The sequence below is a fragment of the Elephantulus edwardii genome, unplaced genomic scaffold (genome assembly GCF_000299155.1).
Source record: "Elephantulus edwardii isolate Elephantulus edwardi_28Jun2011 unplaced genomic scaffold, EleEdw1.0 scaffold00034, whole genome shotgun sequence".
NCBI classification, from domain to species: Eukaryota; Metazoa; Chordata; class Mammalia; order Macroscelidea; family Macroscelididae; genus Elephantulus; species Elephantulus edwardii.
This window is the reverse complement of record NW_006399784.1, coordinates 10,073,703-10,090,489: the sequence shown is the minus strand read 5'-3', so window position 1 is coordinate 10,090,489 and position 16,787 is coordinate 10,073,703. Positions and strand designations below refer to the sequence as shown.

At 39.3% G+C, this 16,787-nt stretch overlaps 1 protein-coding gene across 1 annotated transcript in view; it reads right to left on the bottom strand.

The window, feature by feature from the left end:
• LOC102860332 (charged multivesicular body protein 2b-like) overlaps nt 1-16,787 on the bottom strand; it is a 31,253-nt gene that overhangs the window by 6,909 nt on the left and 7,557 nt on the right. The window contains exon 2 of the mRNA XM_006884442.1: nt 10,017-10,108. Within this exon, the coding sequence (XP_006884504.1) occupies nt 10,017-10,108 (92 nt within the window). The remainder of the gene's footprint in view (nt 1-10,016; nt 10,109-16,787) is intronic.

The following is a 16,787-nucleotide window of genomic DNA, read 5'->3' as shown; positions in this document are numbered from 1 at the left end:
GCACATAAAAACAACAACAACATTGTTACTGTGGGTAAAAGACTATCTATGGATGTTGTTAAGATTTGAATCCTGTTATCCTATGCCATATTCATCATCTCTGATATACCTGAGCCCATTGTTTCAGCCACTGTGTCAATCCTTCTTATTGAGTGCTGACTCTCCACCTTTCCAAGCATTATGTCCTTCTCTAAGGAATGCCTCTCCTAACAATATGCTCAAAGTACGTGAAAGGCGCCATCCTTGCCTCTAAGAAGCACTCTAATTGCACTTTCTCCAAGATATATCTGTTGGTTCTTATGGAAATCCATGAAACACTCAGTACTCTTTTCCAACACCACAACTCAAAGGCATTCAATTTTCTTCTATCACCCTTATTCATTTTCCAGCTCGAGATGCACAGCAGGCGACTGAAAAGATCAAGACTTGAATCATGTGCCCTTAGTCTTTACATTGGCCTCATTGTTCTTCTGTAGTTTGGAGAGATCCCTGACAGCAGACTCTCCTAGTGCAATACGTCTTTTCATTTCTTGACTGTTAGTATCAAAGGTGTTGACTGGATCTAAGTAAGAAAAATCTTTGACAGTTTCAATCTGCTCTCTATCTAGCACAGTACTGCCTATTGGCCCACTGGTGAGGACTTTCTTGTGTTCTTGAGGATGAGATGTAATCTCATGAGATGTAATGAGGGCTGTATGTAGTCTCTGATCCTCTGCAGTAAGTGTTTCAAGTTCTCCTCACATTCAGCAAGCAAGCTTACGTCATCTGCAAAATGCAGGTTGTTTATGAGTATTTCTCTAGTCCTGATACCACATTAGAGACCATATCAACAAATGTGATGCACTGAACAGAAATGAGTAAATATCGGGAAAATTTTGGGATGGCATTAAAGGCACAGAGATGAAGTTAAAGGTCATTAAAAACAAAACAAACAAGAAAACGAAAGGAAATCCCAAAATGGATATCAGAAAAGTCTATGAGACTTACTCTAAAATGTAAAGAAGCTAAAGAAAATGAAAGAGCTTGTGAAATAAGAGAGCAGAACAGAAGTGCTGAAAAGGCACAAATGAACAAAACAGGAAAGAACTAAAGAAAAAATTAAAGCCTTAAGCTGTAATAGTGAAGGTTTTTATGGACAAAATAATGAATTATGTAGGAAAATGTACAGAAGATGAACAGAATAGAGTTTAGGTACCAAAAAGAACTGGCTGATGTTCAACCTTATTTCAAGAGGCAGTAAATGATCAAGAACCATGGTACTAGAGGAAGAAGTCCAAATAGCCCTGAAAGGACTGAGGGGAAACACACATACACAAAACACCAAACCCCCAAAACAAACCATGGTTTCAGAAACTGATGAAATACCCACTGAGATGTTTCAACAGATGCAGTACTGGAGATGCTTATTCATTTATGCCAAGAAATCTGAAAGACAATTATCTTGTCAACTAATCTGCTTTCAGCCAAGATCCATCTGACATTACTAGTGATAATCCAGGTGCCATGGCCTCTTCTAAACCCAGCTTGAACTTCTGGCAGTTCTTTGTCAGTGTACCACTGTTCTATCCATTTTTAGGTGATCTTCAGCAATATTTTGCTTGTATATGGTATTAATGATATTGTTCAGTAATTTTCAAAGATGTTGGATCACCTTTCTTGAGAATGGAAACAGATATGGATCTCTTCCAGTCAGCTGGCCAGGTAGCCTTCTTCCAGATTCCTTTTCCCAGCCTGGTGAGCATGTCCAGAGTTATATTTCTTTATTAGATCATGTCAAAAGATACTTCATCTATTCTTGGAGCCTTACTTTTTTGCCAATGCCTTCAATTGTGCTTTAACTTCTTCCTTACTATAACTGTTGCTTGATTATGTTATTTCCACAGTAATTCTTTTGAAAGCAGGAAATACAATAAAAATATCTATTTGTGTTTTACTGAATACTAAAAATCATTAGACTGTTTTGGGAAGACCAGGATACTTAATTATGTCCATATGAAACTTGGAATTAGATCAAGAAGCTGTTGTTTGAATAGAGCAAAGAACACTGCAAGGTTAAAAAAAAAAAAAGGTGTGTGTCAAGGCTGGATCCTTTCACCATACCTATATAATCTGTATGCTAAGCTAATCACTCCAGAAGTTGGACTTAAGAGGAAGAATGTGAAATGAGGATCGGAGAAAAGACTTATCAGCAACTTGTGTTTGCAAAGGTCCTGGGCACCAACCTCTCGGACTGCATTCCTGGATAGTTCCCAGCTCTATGCAAAGACTCTGCTAATTAAGGTGGAAGTGGTCCCTCCCAGCCAGCCTCAAGACACAAGCACACTGCTAGCAGAGAACACCATGGAGCAGGAACCACCCAGTCTTGGAGGAAAATGTCCTGAGCAATATTCTTGGGGAGCTCCAAGCTCCCCCTTCAGAGGCTTTGTCAGCTGAAGGGGAAAACACCGGCATACACTATCATCCCTTTATATAATGGCTAGGATGCAGCAGGCAAGGTCAAACAGTATAGAAAAGCAAAAGAAGTCTTTTAAAAAAGGCACCTCCGATCAAGGACTCAAAAAATACCTCTTCAATAGAATAGCAGAAGAAATATGCTCAGTTCTCAGAATTCCAAGAACTGGTACTAAAAGAGCTGAAGCCATAAGAGGTACAGAAAGAGGAGAAAAAAAAAATCAAAAGAGAGGACACCATGAACACAGTACTACAGAGAACAGAAGAACAAAGAAATACAATCCAGAAAATCAACACTGAAATGACATAAACTCTTAATTTGATGGAGGCACAAAAAAAGAGTAGAAGAGATGTTAACAGAGAGTCAGTGAGAAAGAAGATCCACAATGAGAACTTAAAAGAAGATAAAACAGGAGATAAAAGGAAAATGAAGAAAACATTAGAATCATGTTGTATGAAATAAAACAGTATTTCTGTGAATGGAATTCTAGGAGGGTAGAAGAAAATAATAAAAAACTATGGAAGAGATAGTAGAAGAAAACTTTCCAGGTTATAATGAAAAATGAAGAAATACACATACAAGAAACTCCATAAATGCCAAACACACTAGACGCCAAAAGAAAAACATCAAGATATCACTATCAAACTCTCCAAAATGAAAGCACAGAATACTAAAAGCGGTGAATCACCTACAAGGGGGAACTGATTAAGTTGACTTTTTAGCAAAAATCAAGTGAGAAAGAAGGCAATGTGGTAGTATATACAGAAAGCTAAAAGAAAACAATTGCCACTAGAAGATTCTGTACTCAGCAATGTTGTTCATCAAATACAAAAGAAATATTAGACCTGCAGATAAGGAATTAATGAAAACAAGACCAACTCTACAAGAAATACTAAGGGAAATTTTTACAGAGAAGTAAAGAGGATAGACCAAAGCAACCAGCAACAACAGAAAAAATGAATGTAACAAAATGGCATGATAAAGCCTAGCCTTATAAATAATCACACTCAGTATGAATGGCTTAAATGCATCAATTATGAGAAAAAGAATAGCAGAAAGGGTTAAAAAAAAACCCAAAACACCAAAAACAAACCAAACACCCAAAACAAAACTAAGCCTATTTTAAAGAAAGCAGACACAACGTGAGGGTGGCCAAGTTTGACTTCTACTCGCTTCATAAAGGGTATCTGTCCCCATCAATAATATCTAGATAGAGTAGCAGGCAGAGAGCTTTTAGGCCAGTCATATCATCCAACATATTTCTGCACCTATTTCTACCAATCATGCAGGTTCACATCTGTTGGTGACTCACAAACTTTACTCATAATTGTGGTACCAAGAGTGGAGTTTATTAGAGAAATGTGTTGAGGAGTGGGAGAAGCAAAGAATATATCACAAAACAAGTCCAGATTTAGTCTAGCAGTACCAAAACAGATTAAAAGCAAAACACAAAAAACACACACACACACACAAAAAAAAGCAAAACACAATTTCTTAATTACAAAAAGTCCTATTTTAGTTCAGCAACACAAATTCGAGAAGCCTCTGATTTCCTCAGTCATCCAGCTAGTTTGTCTCAGAGCAGTTATAAGTCAGCTTCTCCTTCAAGCATCTGACAAGAACAGCAAAACTTTTAACTGTGGCTAGGACAAATAAGCCTCAGGTCAAACCTTTCTCCATAGCAATGCCAAAATCTCTCCACCAACATCACCAGGGTCTGTCTCTCACCAGGGTCTCACTCTAGACTGGTTCTCAGCCTCCTGCAAATCTTCAGTATGGGAAACACTTACACTTTCTCTCTCATCCTAGTCCCATAGCTGTTGATGATGTGCAAGAGCATGTGTCTACAGTTTAAGGCAGGTGGAGACCAGAGGGGCCTAATGTAATGGCTAGAAAAGCCAACTTTTAAGACAACAGCAGACCCATCAGTCAATGAAAATGAAATGCATCATACACCTCTTAAATACAGTGAAGGTAGTCCTCAGGGGTCAGTTTAAAGCAATTATTAAACACATTAAAAAAAGAAGAAAGGAGCAAAATATCTGACTTATTTCAATACCTCCAGCAAACCAAAAAAGAACAGGCTAATCCCATAGAGTCCAGAAGAAAGGAAATTGTTGTTGTTGTTGTTGTTATGTACCATGAAGTTGGGACTGAACCACAGCTGATGCTCCAGAGGGTTTTCAGTAGCAGGTAACCATACAAGAGGAGACTGCCCATCTTTCTCCCGAGGAGCAGTTAATAGCCTCAAACTACATGCCTTTGGGTCTGCAGTGCAGTTTCTTGCCTCTAGGCCACCAGAATTCCCTTAGAAGGGTGAAACCAATGGGACAAAAAACAGGAAAACTACTGAAACCATCAACAAACTTAGCAAAAAGAAAGACACAAATAATTAGAGTAAGAATGAATGAGGTGACATCACTCACAACAGAATCAGCTGAAATTAAGAAACATCAGAATACTATGAAAACCTACTCTGAAATATTTGAAAACTTAGAGGAAATGGACAAATTCCTAGAAACCCATACCATACCCAAACTGACAAAGACAGATGTGGAACACTCAATAGACTCATCACAAAAGAAGAAATTGGAGAGGTAATAAAAAGACTCCACATCCCACAATGACTTCACAGGTGAATTCTAACAAACACTGAAAGCCAAATATTACCAATTTCATTTAAATTATTTAAAAGAATAGAAGAGTGAACACTTCCAGAGATATTCTATAAAGCCAGCATAATTCTAATACCAAAAGGAGGCACCAACCACAAAAAAAGAAAACTATGGACCAACATCTATCATGAACATAAATGCAAAACTTCTTAAGATATTGGTCAGCAGAAGCAGCCAATAGCATACCAAAGAAAGAAAAATAATCCATCAGAGCCAAGTGGGATTCATAACAGGCATGGTTCAACATAAGGAAACAATGCAATTCATCACATTTACAAAGCAAAGAACAAGGAACATGAGCCTAATGACTGATGCAGAAAAGCCTTCAACAAAATCCAACACTCCTCCCCGATTAAAATCCCCAGCAAAACAGGTAACGTGGGGAATTTTATCAACATATGGAAAACTATATATGCAAAACCAAGAGCCAATGAGAGACTAATGACATCCCTTGCAAACAGTGATCAGGCAAGGCTGCCTACTATCATCACTCCTATCCATACTGTATTGGAAGTTCTAGCTAAGTCAGTAAAGTACAAGAAAATAAGAGGTATCTAAATAGGCAAAGAGGTGGTGAAACTGTCACTCTATATAGATGATATGATAGCATATACAAAAAACCCCAAACAATCAAGAAAAACCTATTAGACTTATATCAATTTAGCAGAGTGGCAAGATATAAGATCAACAAACAAAAATCAGTTGGATTTGTCTACAACAAAGAAAGAACAGAAAAGGATGCGAGAAAAGTAATACCACTCAGAATAGCCAATCACTATATAAAATACTTAGAAATAAATTCAACTAGAGACATAAACTCCTTGAAACTGAATTACATCACAATGTCAAAAAAAAAACCAAACAGATTCTTGCCACTGGACCAGTAGTGTCATGCTAGATGGAGGGGAGACTGAAACTGTCAATAGCTTCATCTTGCTTGGATACACAATTAACACCCTTGGTACCTGCAGTCAGGAAATAAGGAGACACATTGCACTGGGAAAATCTGTAGTTAGGGACTTCTCCAAATTATTGAGGAACAATATGTCAGTTTGAGGACTAAGGCACATCTGATTGAGACCAGGGTATTTCCGATTACTTGCTATTCATCTGAGAGCTGGACAATGAATAAGGGTGACAGAATTAGCACTGCCCTCTTTGAGCTGTGGTGCTGGAAAAAGAGCACTGAACATCCCACAGATGGCCAAGGGAGCAAACAGGTATGTCTTGGAGAGGTGTTGCCAGAGTGCTCTTTGGAGGAAAGAATGATGAGGCTTCACCTCACATACTTTGTGCATGTTGCTAGGAGGGGCTATTCTGTGGAGAACAACATGATGCAGGCAAGGGTGGAAGGTCGGTGAAGGAGAGGAAGACCCTCAACCAGGCAGACTGACCCAGTGACTGCAGCAGTGGGCTCTTGTGCGTGAGTAGAAGTGTGAGGGTGGGGCAGGATAGAACAAGGTTCAGATCTTTTGTTCACAGGGTCACTAAGAGTTGAACTTGACTTGATGGCACCTAACAACAACAAGAAGAAATAAAGAGGGCTCTGGTGGTCTCATACCAAAAGATCTTTTTAAGAAAAACTACAAAACAATACCACAAGAAACAATAAGACTGCTTTTGGTAGGTTGTGATTTTCTTAGTGTTCAGTCTTCCTATCCGTGAACAAAGAATATTTTTCCATTTAATTAGATCTATTATCGTTTCTTGTGGTAATGTTGCTCGGGTATGGGCTAAGGCAATAGGGCTAAGACAACAGAAAGTAAGTTGCTGCTTTCCACACTCTGTTATGGAAACTACAGCATAGGATGCATAGGTCATACAGAGTATGGTCTGGATTAGGGATAGGTTGGTCTGACAGGGAGGGAAGTAAAGAGCTTCAAGGACTTCAGAACACTGAGGGATGGGTGGGTTAGATAGGGAGGGATGTAGATAGGAAGCAGGTGGGAAAGCAGGTTTTGGGAAAGCAGTCTGTCTTTGGCTAGAGAAGACTTGCAGAGGGCCTCTCAGGGTGATTTTAAGCACCCTTTAGTGAGAAGAGCTGCTGCTGCTGGGGATCACAAGCTGGGTTGCCATCCCTGAGTGGGGACATTGAGCTGCTTAGAGAGAAATGCAAAGGGGGTACAGGTGGGTCCAGGAGGCTGAGGTAAGACAACAGAAATACCCTCTTTTTCATCAGTAAATAGATAGAAATGTTTAGATGGGTTTGGCAATGCAAGAGGTGGGGACTGTAAGAGGAGATGCTGGAGCTTGAGGAAAGCTTTTTATATCTCTGAGGTGAATTTAAGGGGTCCTTGTGGGATGGCTTTTGACACATCATAAAGGGTTTTTGCTAGAAAGGAAAAGTTGGGAATCCAGTGTCTAAGGAAGTCAATAAATCCGAGAAAAGAGAGGATTTGAGTAGCGGTTTTAGGTGGCTGGAAGCTTTCAATGACTTCTAGTGGTGGGGGTCAATTGAAAACTGAGATACATGACTGTGGAGGCAGACCTGGAGGGGGATACCCTGTATCCCTTGGAGGCCAAGAAATTAAGAAGTTGCACAGTGTGAGTTCGTGAAAGTTGATATGAGGGGCTACACAATAAAAGATCATCAACATATTGCAAGGAACACTAGGGGATAAGAAGCTTATTGGAAAGTAGGTGAGTAATAATGGATTTTAAACCTCTGCAGTGTTGTTGAGACAGGGAATTGGGGTCTAGCAGGAAAGGAAGAAGGGTCTTTCAGAGCAACAAGAACAGGTTGATGGTGGTAGGCTACAGGTGGAGTGGAAAGATCCCATACAACGGGTTAACAATGTGGGGTAATAGAGGTAGTGTAGAAAGGGGCTCAGAGGGAAGGAGCACTTAGGGGAATAGGACTAAAGGTTGGTCAGACGAACTAGATTCGCTTGGCTCCTAGTGAAACACAGCTCTAAATTTAAATAGGAGGTCAGTCTCTACTAGCAACAGGGTTGGGCATGTAGGAATAATTAGAAAGAAAGGTAATGAGGAGAAGAAGAGAGAAACAGGATGTTTTTGTGATGTTACCATTCAACGTCTTGACACTGTGAAAGCTGGTAGGTTCAAGAGAGAGAGAGAGAGTGAGGGTTGCCCCACTCGCCACAAGAGAGCAGGGGTGCAACATGGCTCGACTCCTATCCCGGATTTCGTGCACCAGAATGTTAGTCTTGGCATTACTACTACATACTTTCTACTATGTGGCCTCCACAAAAAGAGACTGATAACCCAATCACAAAATGGGCAAAACCCAAAATTCTCACAAAAGAGGACATCTGGCTGGCCAACAGTCCCATAAGGAAATGTTCAAAATCAGTAGCAATCAGAAATGCAAATCAAAACAATGATGAGATACTATCTCACTCTAGCAACAGTCTCAAAGTTTAATAGCATAGTAAAGAATAAATGTTGGAGATTGGAACTATGCCTAGTGGTAAGAAGTCATGTGACAATCTCTAAAGCATGTAGGAGAAGGATGGGCAATCTCCTCCAATGTAAATTTTACTGCCATTGAAAACTCACTGGAGAGTAAGCTATTGGTTGGTCCAGACTTGACAGCACATAACAACAATACACTGATGGTGGGATTGTAAAATGGTACAAGCTGAAAATAAAAATTCCACATGACCTAACTATCTCACTATTTGGAATATATCCCAGGGAAATCAGAACTGAGATATCTCTGTTCATAACACTGTACTGACAATAGCAAGAAAATGGAAACAATCCAAATGCCTTATCAACAAATCAACAGACTGAGAAATTGTGGTACATTCACACAATGGAATACTATGCAGCACTAAGAAACAAAAACTTTGCAAAATAAAATACTAATATAACTTGGGAGAGAACAGAGAGAGTTATGCTGAATGAAATATCTCAGTCACAAAAGGACAAATATTGTAGAAGGTCATGCAGAAGGTCATTACTGTGATAATAAAAGGCTAACTGAGCAAGATTTGGACAAATGTTCTTAAAGGGGAGAAGGAAGGGCAGTGAAAGGAAGGGAAGGTAGGGGGTGAAGGACTGAGAAATATTCAATGGGGACTTGAAAAGATGAGGCAATAACAGGTATATTGTTGTTAGGTGGCATCAAAGTGAGTATAACTCTTAGAGACTCTACGAACAAAAGATCTGAATCCTGTCCTATCTTGTGTCAATCTCACAATCTCTAATACACTGGAGCCTACTACTGCAGTGTATACTATACTGTATCAATCCACCTGACTAACGGTTTTCTGTTCCTTCACCATCTCCCCACCTTTGCAATTATTGATGTCTTTCTCCAAGGAAAAGCTTCTCCTAGCAACATGCTCAAAGTATGTTAGATGAAGCTTTGCCATCCTTGCCTCCAAGGAGCACCCAGGCTGCACATTCTCTAAGACATATCTACTTGTTCTCTTGGCAGTCCATAGGATAGTCAGTACTCTGCTTTATCATCACAATTCAAAGGCATCATTTTTTCTTCTATTATCCTTATTTATCACCCAGCTCTCAGCAGCACAGCAAGTAACTGAAAAGCCATTGGTTTGAATCAGGTGTACCCTAGTCCTCAAAGTAACATCATTAATCCTCAGAAATTTGAAGAGATCCCTGACTAAAGGCTTTCAGAAAACAGGCATAGAGTAATGATAAAATATAATTCACATGAATGATTTTATAAAACACAAGGTATGTAAACGAAACAGCATACATGAATGATTGTATAAAACACAAAATACATGTATAAAACATGAATGATTACATGCAAATCAGTATTTTTTTTAAAAAAAGGCAAGAAAAAAAGAATCACGCTATTGCAAAATACAAACAAAACAAAAATAACCATATTCACCATTACTCACTCAAATCTCTCTGAAAACTTAAATTGATATTTTTTTTATTCCACTTACCAGTTGTTTTTCTTGTTTCTCTAAAGCTGCTCGATCTCGGATTATGGCTCTCTGTGTACCTCTTAACTCTCGATTCTGTTCCTTTATTACATCTAAAAGAATCACAAAATAAATCTAAATTTTTTAATTTTAAAGTTGTCCTTAACAACATTTAAATACTGAATTTAAAAAAAAAACCGCAGTAGCAAAAAGGAAAACTTGTTTATTAAACATTTCTCTTCCAATTTATTAAAACTTAATAAAATTTGTTACAGGCCATGGTCTTTGCCATTACTTGCTATGCATCAGAGAGTTGGACAATGACTAGGAATGATAGAGGAGAGTTGATGCCTTTGAGCTTTGGTGCTGGAGAAGAGTATTGGATATACCATGGACTGCTAGAAGAACAAACAAGTTCGTCCTGGAAAGGGTGAAACCAGGCTGCTCCTTGGAGGCAAGGATTCTCAAGCTCCATCTGACACACTTTGGACATGTTGCAAGGAGGGACCAGTCTTTGGAGCGGGATGTTGTGCTTGAGAGGGTGGAGGGACAGTGCAGAAGAGGAAGACCCTCTATGAGATGGATTGATTCCGTCACTGGAGTAATGGGGATAGGTGTGTCACTATGAGTAGACTCAGTGGCACTTAACAATAACAACAACTAAACTAAAAAAATTTCATCATTATGTAAAATAATCTTTAATGGCTTTTTAAATTGATGTTAAAATAAGATGCCAAAGTTCTTATATATTATATACATTGTATATTTTCCCCCTAATATGTTTCTTTCAGGTCTTCACACTAGACATAAGGCCAAGGACTTAGGTAAGTGACCAAAGAAAAGACAGAAAGCTAAAGCAGATTTATTAAAGGGGTTCCTGGGCAGGATTCTTTGGACTGGAGAGAGAGAGAAAGACAGGCAGAGAGACAGACCACGGACTACCTTAAGGTTGATTAGGGCAGGGTTTTTATAATAAGGGTCTTTTGGGAGGGAATAGAGGGACATTCCATTGTGGTTTAGCCTGGTGGGTGATCTTCTAGGGAGAGAAACTCCATGGTAGTTTAGTCAGATGGGCAAGGCTGTTCACACCCTCTGTTGACCTGTTCATATTCCTTGAATCCTTCATTCTCCCTTGACCTTGGTTCAGCCTGACAGTTTCTCAAGGAAGCCATATTGGTGAGTAATTAACACGCAGGATTTATGTACTAGGAATGTGTTAGAAATGTTCTTTAAACATATGAAATATTATACATCAGTAAGGACAATGAAGCAAAGATGCTTTTTTCCTCACCTTCAGGCTCTCCTTTCTTTGGCTACAACCAAATGGGAAAGACCAGACTGCTTAAGAGAGAGAAAGAGGAGGGTCTTGCGAGACTTAGTGTTAGCTGAATGCGGCCTCTGGCTTCTTGAGGAGTGGCAGGTAGGAGGGCTCTGGGCATTTGTGGTGTTCTTTTTGCCCCACGTTGGGGTTGGCAGAGAGGACTTGCCAGATGAACTAGGGGTCTGGGGCCCACAGTTTGCCAGCATTTGATTGTGCTGGGATGGTAACATACTTAAGGGCCCTCGGACCTGTGGCCTTCAGGCCAGTCTTTCATTGTTTTTGTTCAGACATTCCTCTAGGTCCTATAACCCTGGTGAACAAGTTGCCTTACAACCCTGGTGTACAAGTTGCCCTACAGCGGTAACTTGTGGTTGTTGTGAGGCTGAACACTGTGACACTGATGTGTCAAATGCGTTAATGGTTGGCTACCCAATGCGGATAGAGTGCGGTGGAGTGCCCCAATTAAAACAAGCTTAGAAGCAGGAGTGGCATCCACTTCCATAATAGCTTGCTTCTGGAAACCCTATGAACTTGGAGAGAGGATGAAAGACACACAAGGGTTGAGGACTCTCCTTCATAGGGTCGCTATGAGTCTCCTGCAACTCGAGGGTACTTAACAACAACAACTGTTGAAATCTTGAGGCCTTGAATAACAATGAATGAAGACCAGGTGAATGGTGGGAAGATATCAAGAGTATCATCCAAGAAGAGTAAAAAACATCATTACAAAGACAGAGGAGGAAGAAAAGACCAAAATGGATGTCAGAAGAGACTCTGAATATTGCACTAGAGTGCCAAGAAGCCAAAGCACAGGAAAGAATTCAATATATTAAAGAGCTGAATAGAAGATTTCAAAAGGCAGCGTGGGATGACAAAGTAAAATATTACAATGAAATGTGCAAGATGGAGTCAGAAAATCAAAAGGGCCAAACTCTCAAGGAACTGAAGAACAAATTCAAACCTTGAGGTGCTATAATTAAGGATGATTTGAGCAGAATATTAAATGATCCAGAAAGTAGTAAAAGAAGATGGAAAGAGTATACAGTTATTGTATCAAAAGGAATTGGCAAACACAGAATAATTTCATGAAACAACATATGAGCAAGAGCCTATGGTGACGAAGGAAGACATTCAAGCTGTTTTGAAGGAACTGGCAAAAAATAAGGCCCCAGGAATTGATCTATTTCAACTAACAGATGCTGCCCTAGATGTGCTTACCAAGTTGTGTCAAGAAATCTGGAGGACAAGCACTTGGCCAATTCACTGGAAGAGGTCTATATTTGTTCCCATTCCAAAGATAGGAAATTCAACAGAGTGTGGAAATTATCGAACAGTATCATGGAAATCACATGCAAGCAAGATTCTACTGAAGATTATCCAAAAAAAGACTGAAACAGCATATCAACAGGGAACTGTCAGAAGTCTAGGCTGGGTTTAGAAGGGGTTGTGGTATTAGGGATACTGTAGCTAATATTAGATGGATCTTGGCTGAAAGCAGGAAGTACCTGAGGAATATCTGTGTTTCAATGATTATGCAAAGACATTTGACTGTGTGGATCACAACAAACTGTGGCTGACTTTGAGAAGAATGGGAATCCCAGAACACTTGATTGTGCTAATGCGAAACTTATACTTGGACCAGGAGGCAGCTGTCAGCACAGAGCAAAGAAACACTGCATGGTTCAAAATTGGGAAGGGTGTACACCAGGGATGTGTCCTGTCTCCATACCTTTCAACCTGTATGCAGAACAGATTATCCGGGAGGCTGGGCTCTATGAGGAGAAATGTGGGGTCAAGATTGGTGGAAGATCTATCAACAATCTGCAATATGCAGATGACACAACCCAGCTTGCTGAAACTGAGGAGGACCTGAAGCGCTTGCTGCAGAGGGTCAAGGACTGCAGACTCCAATATGGATTGAGGCTCAATGTCAAGAAGACAGATTCTCACCACTGGGCCAATTGGCAGCATCAGGATGGATGGTGAAGATACTGAGATTGTTCACAGCTTTAGTTTGCTAGGCTCCACAGTCAACATTCTTGGCACCAGCAGCCAGGAAATTAAAAGATGTATTTGCGATGGGAAAGCCTGCTGTTAGAGATCTCTCCAAAGTACTGAAGAGCAATAGTGTCACTCTGGAGACTAAGGTATGCCTGATACAGGCCACGGTCTTTGCAATCACTTGCTGTGTGTCAGAGAGTTGGACAATGACTAGGGATGATAGAAGGAGAATGCCTTTGAGCTGTGGTGTTGGATAGAGTGTTGAATATACCATGGACTGCTAAGAAAACGAACAAGTTCATCCTAGAGAGGGTTAAACCAGGCTGGTCCTTAGAGGCAAAGATTCTGAAGCTTCGTCTGACATACTTTGGACATGTTGCAAGGAGGGACCAGTCCTTGGAGAAGTATGCTTGGGAGGGTGGAGGAAGAACACAGGAGAGGAAGACCCTCTATGAGGTGGACTGATTCAGTGACTGGGGTAATAGGGGTAGGTGTGTCAGAGACAATGAGATTGACACAGAATAGAGCAGGGTTTAGAGCTGTTGTACATAGGGTCACTATGAGTCGCAGGAGACTTGACAGCAAATAAACAACTGTGGAAACAACACAACAAAAAAATTAAACTGATCTCTTTAAGACTTCTAAGAATTGTCAATATGACTATGAACTATTACTCAGTATGTAGTTGTTCTGTACAGTACAGTTGGAGCCAACTTATAGCTGAACTTCCAGCAGGTTTTCAGAACCTCCAGCAGGCTTTCAGAAACAGTTAATTACACTGGAGGAGACTGTCCATGTTTCTCCCAAGGTGCAACTGGTGGCCTTGAACCACATGTCTTCAGGACTGCAGCACAGCTTCTTGCCACTAGGCCAGCAGAGCGCCCTCACATTCTTTTTCTCTATAATTATTAAATCAAAGACAAATTTGAAATATTCATTAAGATTTCCTAGGTATTAATGTTTCTGGGAGCACTGTTTGGAAGAACTATTGTAAAATAATATTACATAGTTCCTCAAAGACACGTAGGTAACTTCTTTTTTTTTTTTTTATTTTTGTGTGCGTGTACCGTCAAATCAGATCTGACTGGTACAGAAGGAGATTGTCCCTCCTTCCCTGGCAGAACATCTGATGGATTCGAACCGTGCGCTTCTGGGATTGTAGTTGCAGCTCCTTGCCATTAGGCCACCAGAACTCCCCACGTAGGTAGCTTCTAACAAAATGGCAGAGGCCGTTTTCTTTCCTTTCATCAAAGTAATCATAAACCTCTTCTTTTTCAACACTAGAACATTCTCTCTCTTTTTTTAAAATTTGGTCGTAATTCATTATCTTGCTAAAATCAGAGAGTGATTATGAAAGTTAATAACTACTTCTCTAACCGTCCCAAAAGAAAATGTATTCTAAATTTAAAGCCATGAAATTACAAATGAACTTCTGGAGCATGATCCTTCTATGTTCTAAAGATTCCCTTACCTCTGTAAAGTGAAGTGGCAGTGTTGAGGTAATAAGGCTAGAGCAGTATTGTGCTATTAAAGAAATCGTTATATTGATAAGTTGATTTTTTATAAGAAATTGGCATAAAGTGTAATGCAATTGCTAAAAATCTTGATAGCTAAAAATCCAGAATTTTATCAGTAAACATGTTTCACTACTAGGTACAGTTGCTCAAAATGAGTAGTAATATATGAGATTTAAACAAAACAATTACATAAAAATAATTTGATATTTTGCTTTATTTAATTTTACTTAGTATGTATACTATAATCTTTGTACTTTAAAAAAAAGACAAAGAAATTAACTACTGTAGATTACACAGCCTCACAGTTGTTAATAGGCTTATTAATATTTAAAGAGTTCTAAGTTATAAACTGAAAGCATCTAAAACATAGTCATAAAACTCTAAAACATATTATGGTAAGTATAAAAAAGATGGTAAGGCATTGTTTCATCTAAAACAATAGGAATATCTTCTAAAAGGGGGAGAAGAGCAAAAAATACTATTTCTATACTAAACATACACTTAATGATTTGACTAATAGATAATTAAGAAGGAGTAACATGGAGGTAGTTCTTGGTTTTCATGTTTTTAAAAAATCAAGTTCATTCTCCATTATGTGTGTTTCTTATTAGATCTTACTCTTTTTCCAACGTTACAAAAGCTTCTTATATTTCAAAGATTCCCCCCCCATGTTACGTCAAATTCTACTGCCATATATGATATTTTAAAGTGGCCTAAGAGAGTACAGAGTACAAGCATACAAATTGAAATGTAAAAGAATTTGGTTTACAGATATATTTAATACATTTCTTTAAGATGCTTAATAAAATTCATTGGTTATCAAGAAAGACTATTCATAATTTAACAATTTTAAAATATGAACTCTGACAAATGCCTTTTAAAGTACAAAGAGCATTAATCATATATCTCCATTATAATTTTCTGCTTTCTCAGTTTCAACTGAGTCAAGACAATGATAGATGTATATACCAGAAACTCTTGACATCAAAACTCAAACCCTCTGTCCCCAATTTGGTTCTGACTCATACAGACCCTCTATTAAGTATTGGAATAATAATAGGAGAAGATGGCACGCACATCTTTCTCTTGGGGAACTACCTGTAGTTCACCAGAACCACTGGCTACTGCATTAGCACGGCAATTCATTACAGACTATACCAAGAGAACTCCCTCTCTTGAAATCAAAGAGAATAAAAACCATGGTCATGGTCATTCTCTGCTTTATTTTCATACTGTACCTCCACATAACAGATGGTATGTTGTTATTGCTACTGTGTATCATATAGTCGGAATCCTCTCACAGCTGATCCTTCCATGGCAATAAACTACACAAGAGGAGACTGGCCAGCCTTCTCCTGTAAAGTAGCTAGTGGATCTGAACTGTGTGCCTCCAGATTGACACTGCAGCGCTTTACTACTCGATCACCAAAATTGATGGCTGTTGCTGTTGTTAGATGCCATCAAATTGAGTACAACTCATAGTGACTCATAGAGTGACCCTATGAACAGACAACCTGAAGCGTGTCTTATCCTGTACTGTCCTCATCATGTCTGAGACACTAGAGCCCACTCTGAAGTCATAGGGTCAATCCATATTGTTAGGAATCTTCCTCTCCTTTGTTGACCTTTCATCTTTCCGAGCATGGTATCCCTCTCCAAAGAACAGCCTTGCTTAGCTACATGTTCAAAGTATGAAAGATGAAGCTTCATCATCCTTGCCTTCTTGGAGACAGGACTATCTGTTTGTTTCCATGGGGTCATCAGTACTGTTTTTCAGCATCACATTCTAAGGCATCAACTGTTCTTCTGCCATCCTTATTCACTATCCAGCTCTCTGAAGCACTGCAGTGGTTGAGAAGACCATGACTTGAATCAGAGAGCATCTCAGGCTCAAAACTGACCTCACTGCTCTTCAGTTGTTGTTGTTGTTGTTATGTGCCATCGAGTCGTTTC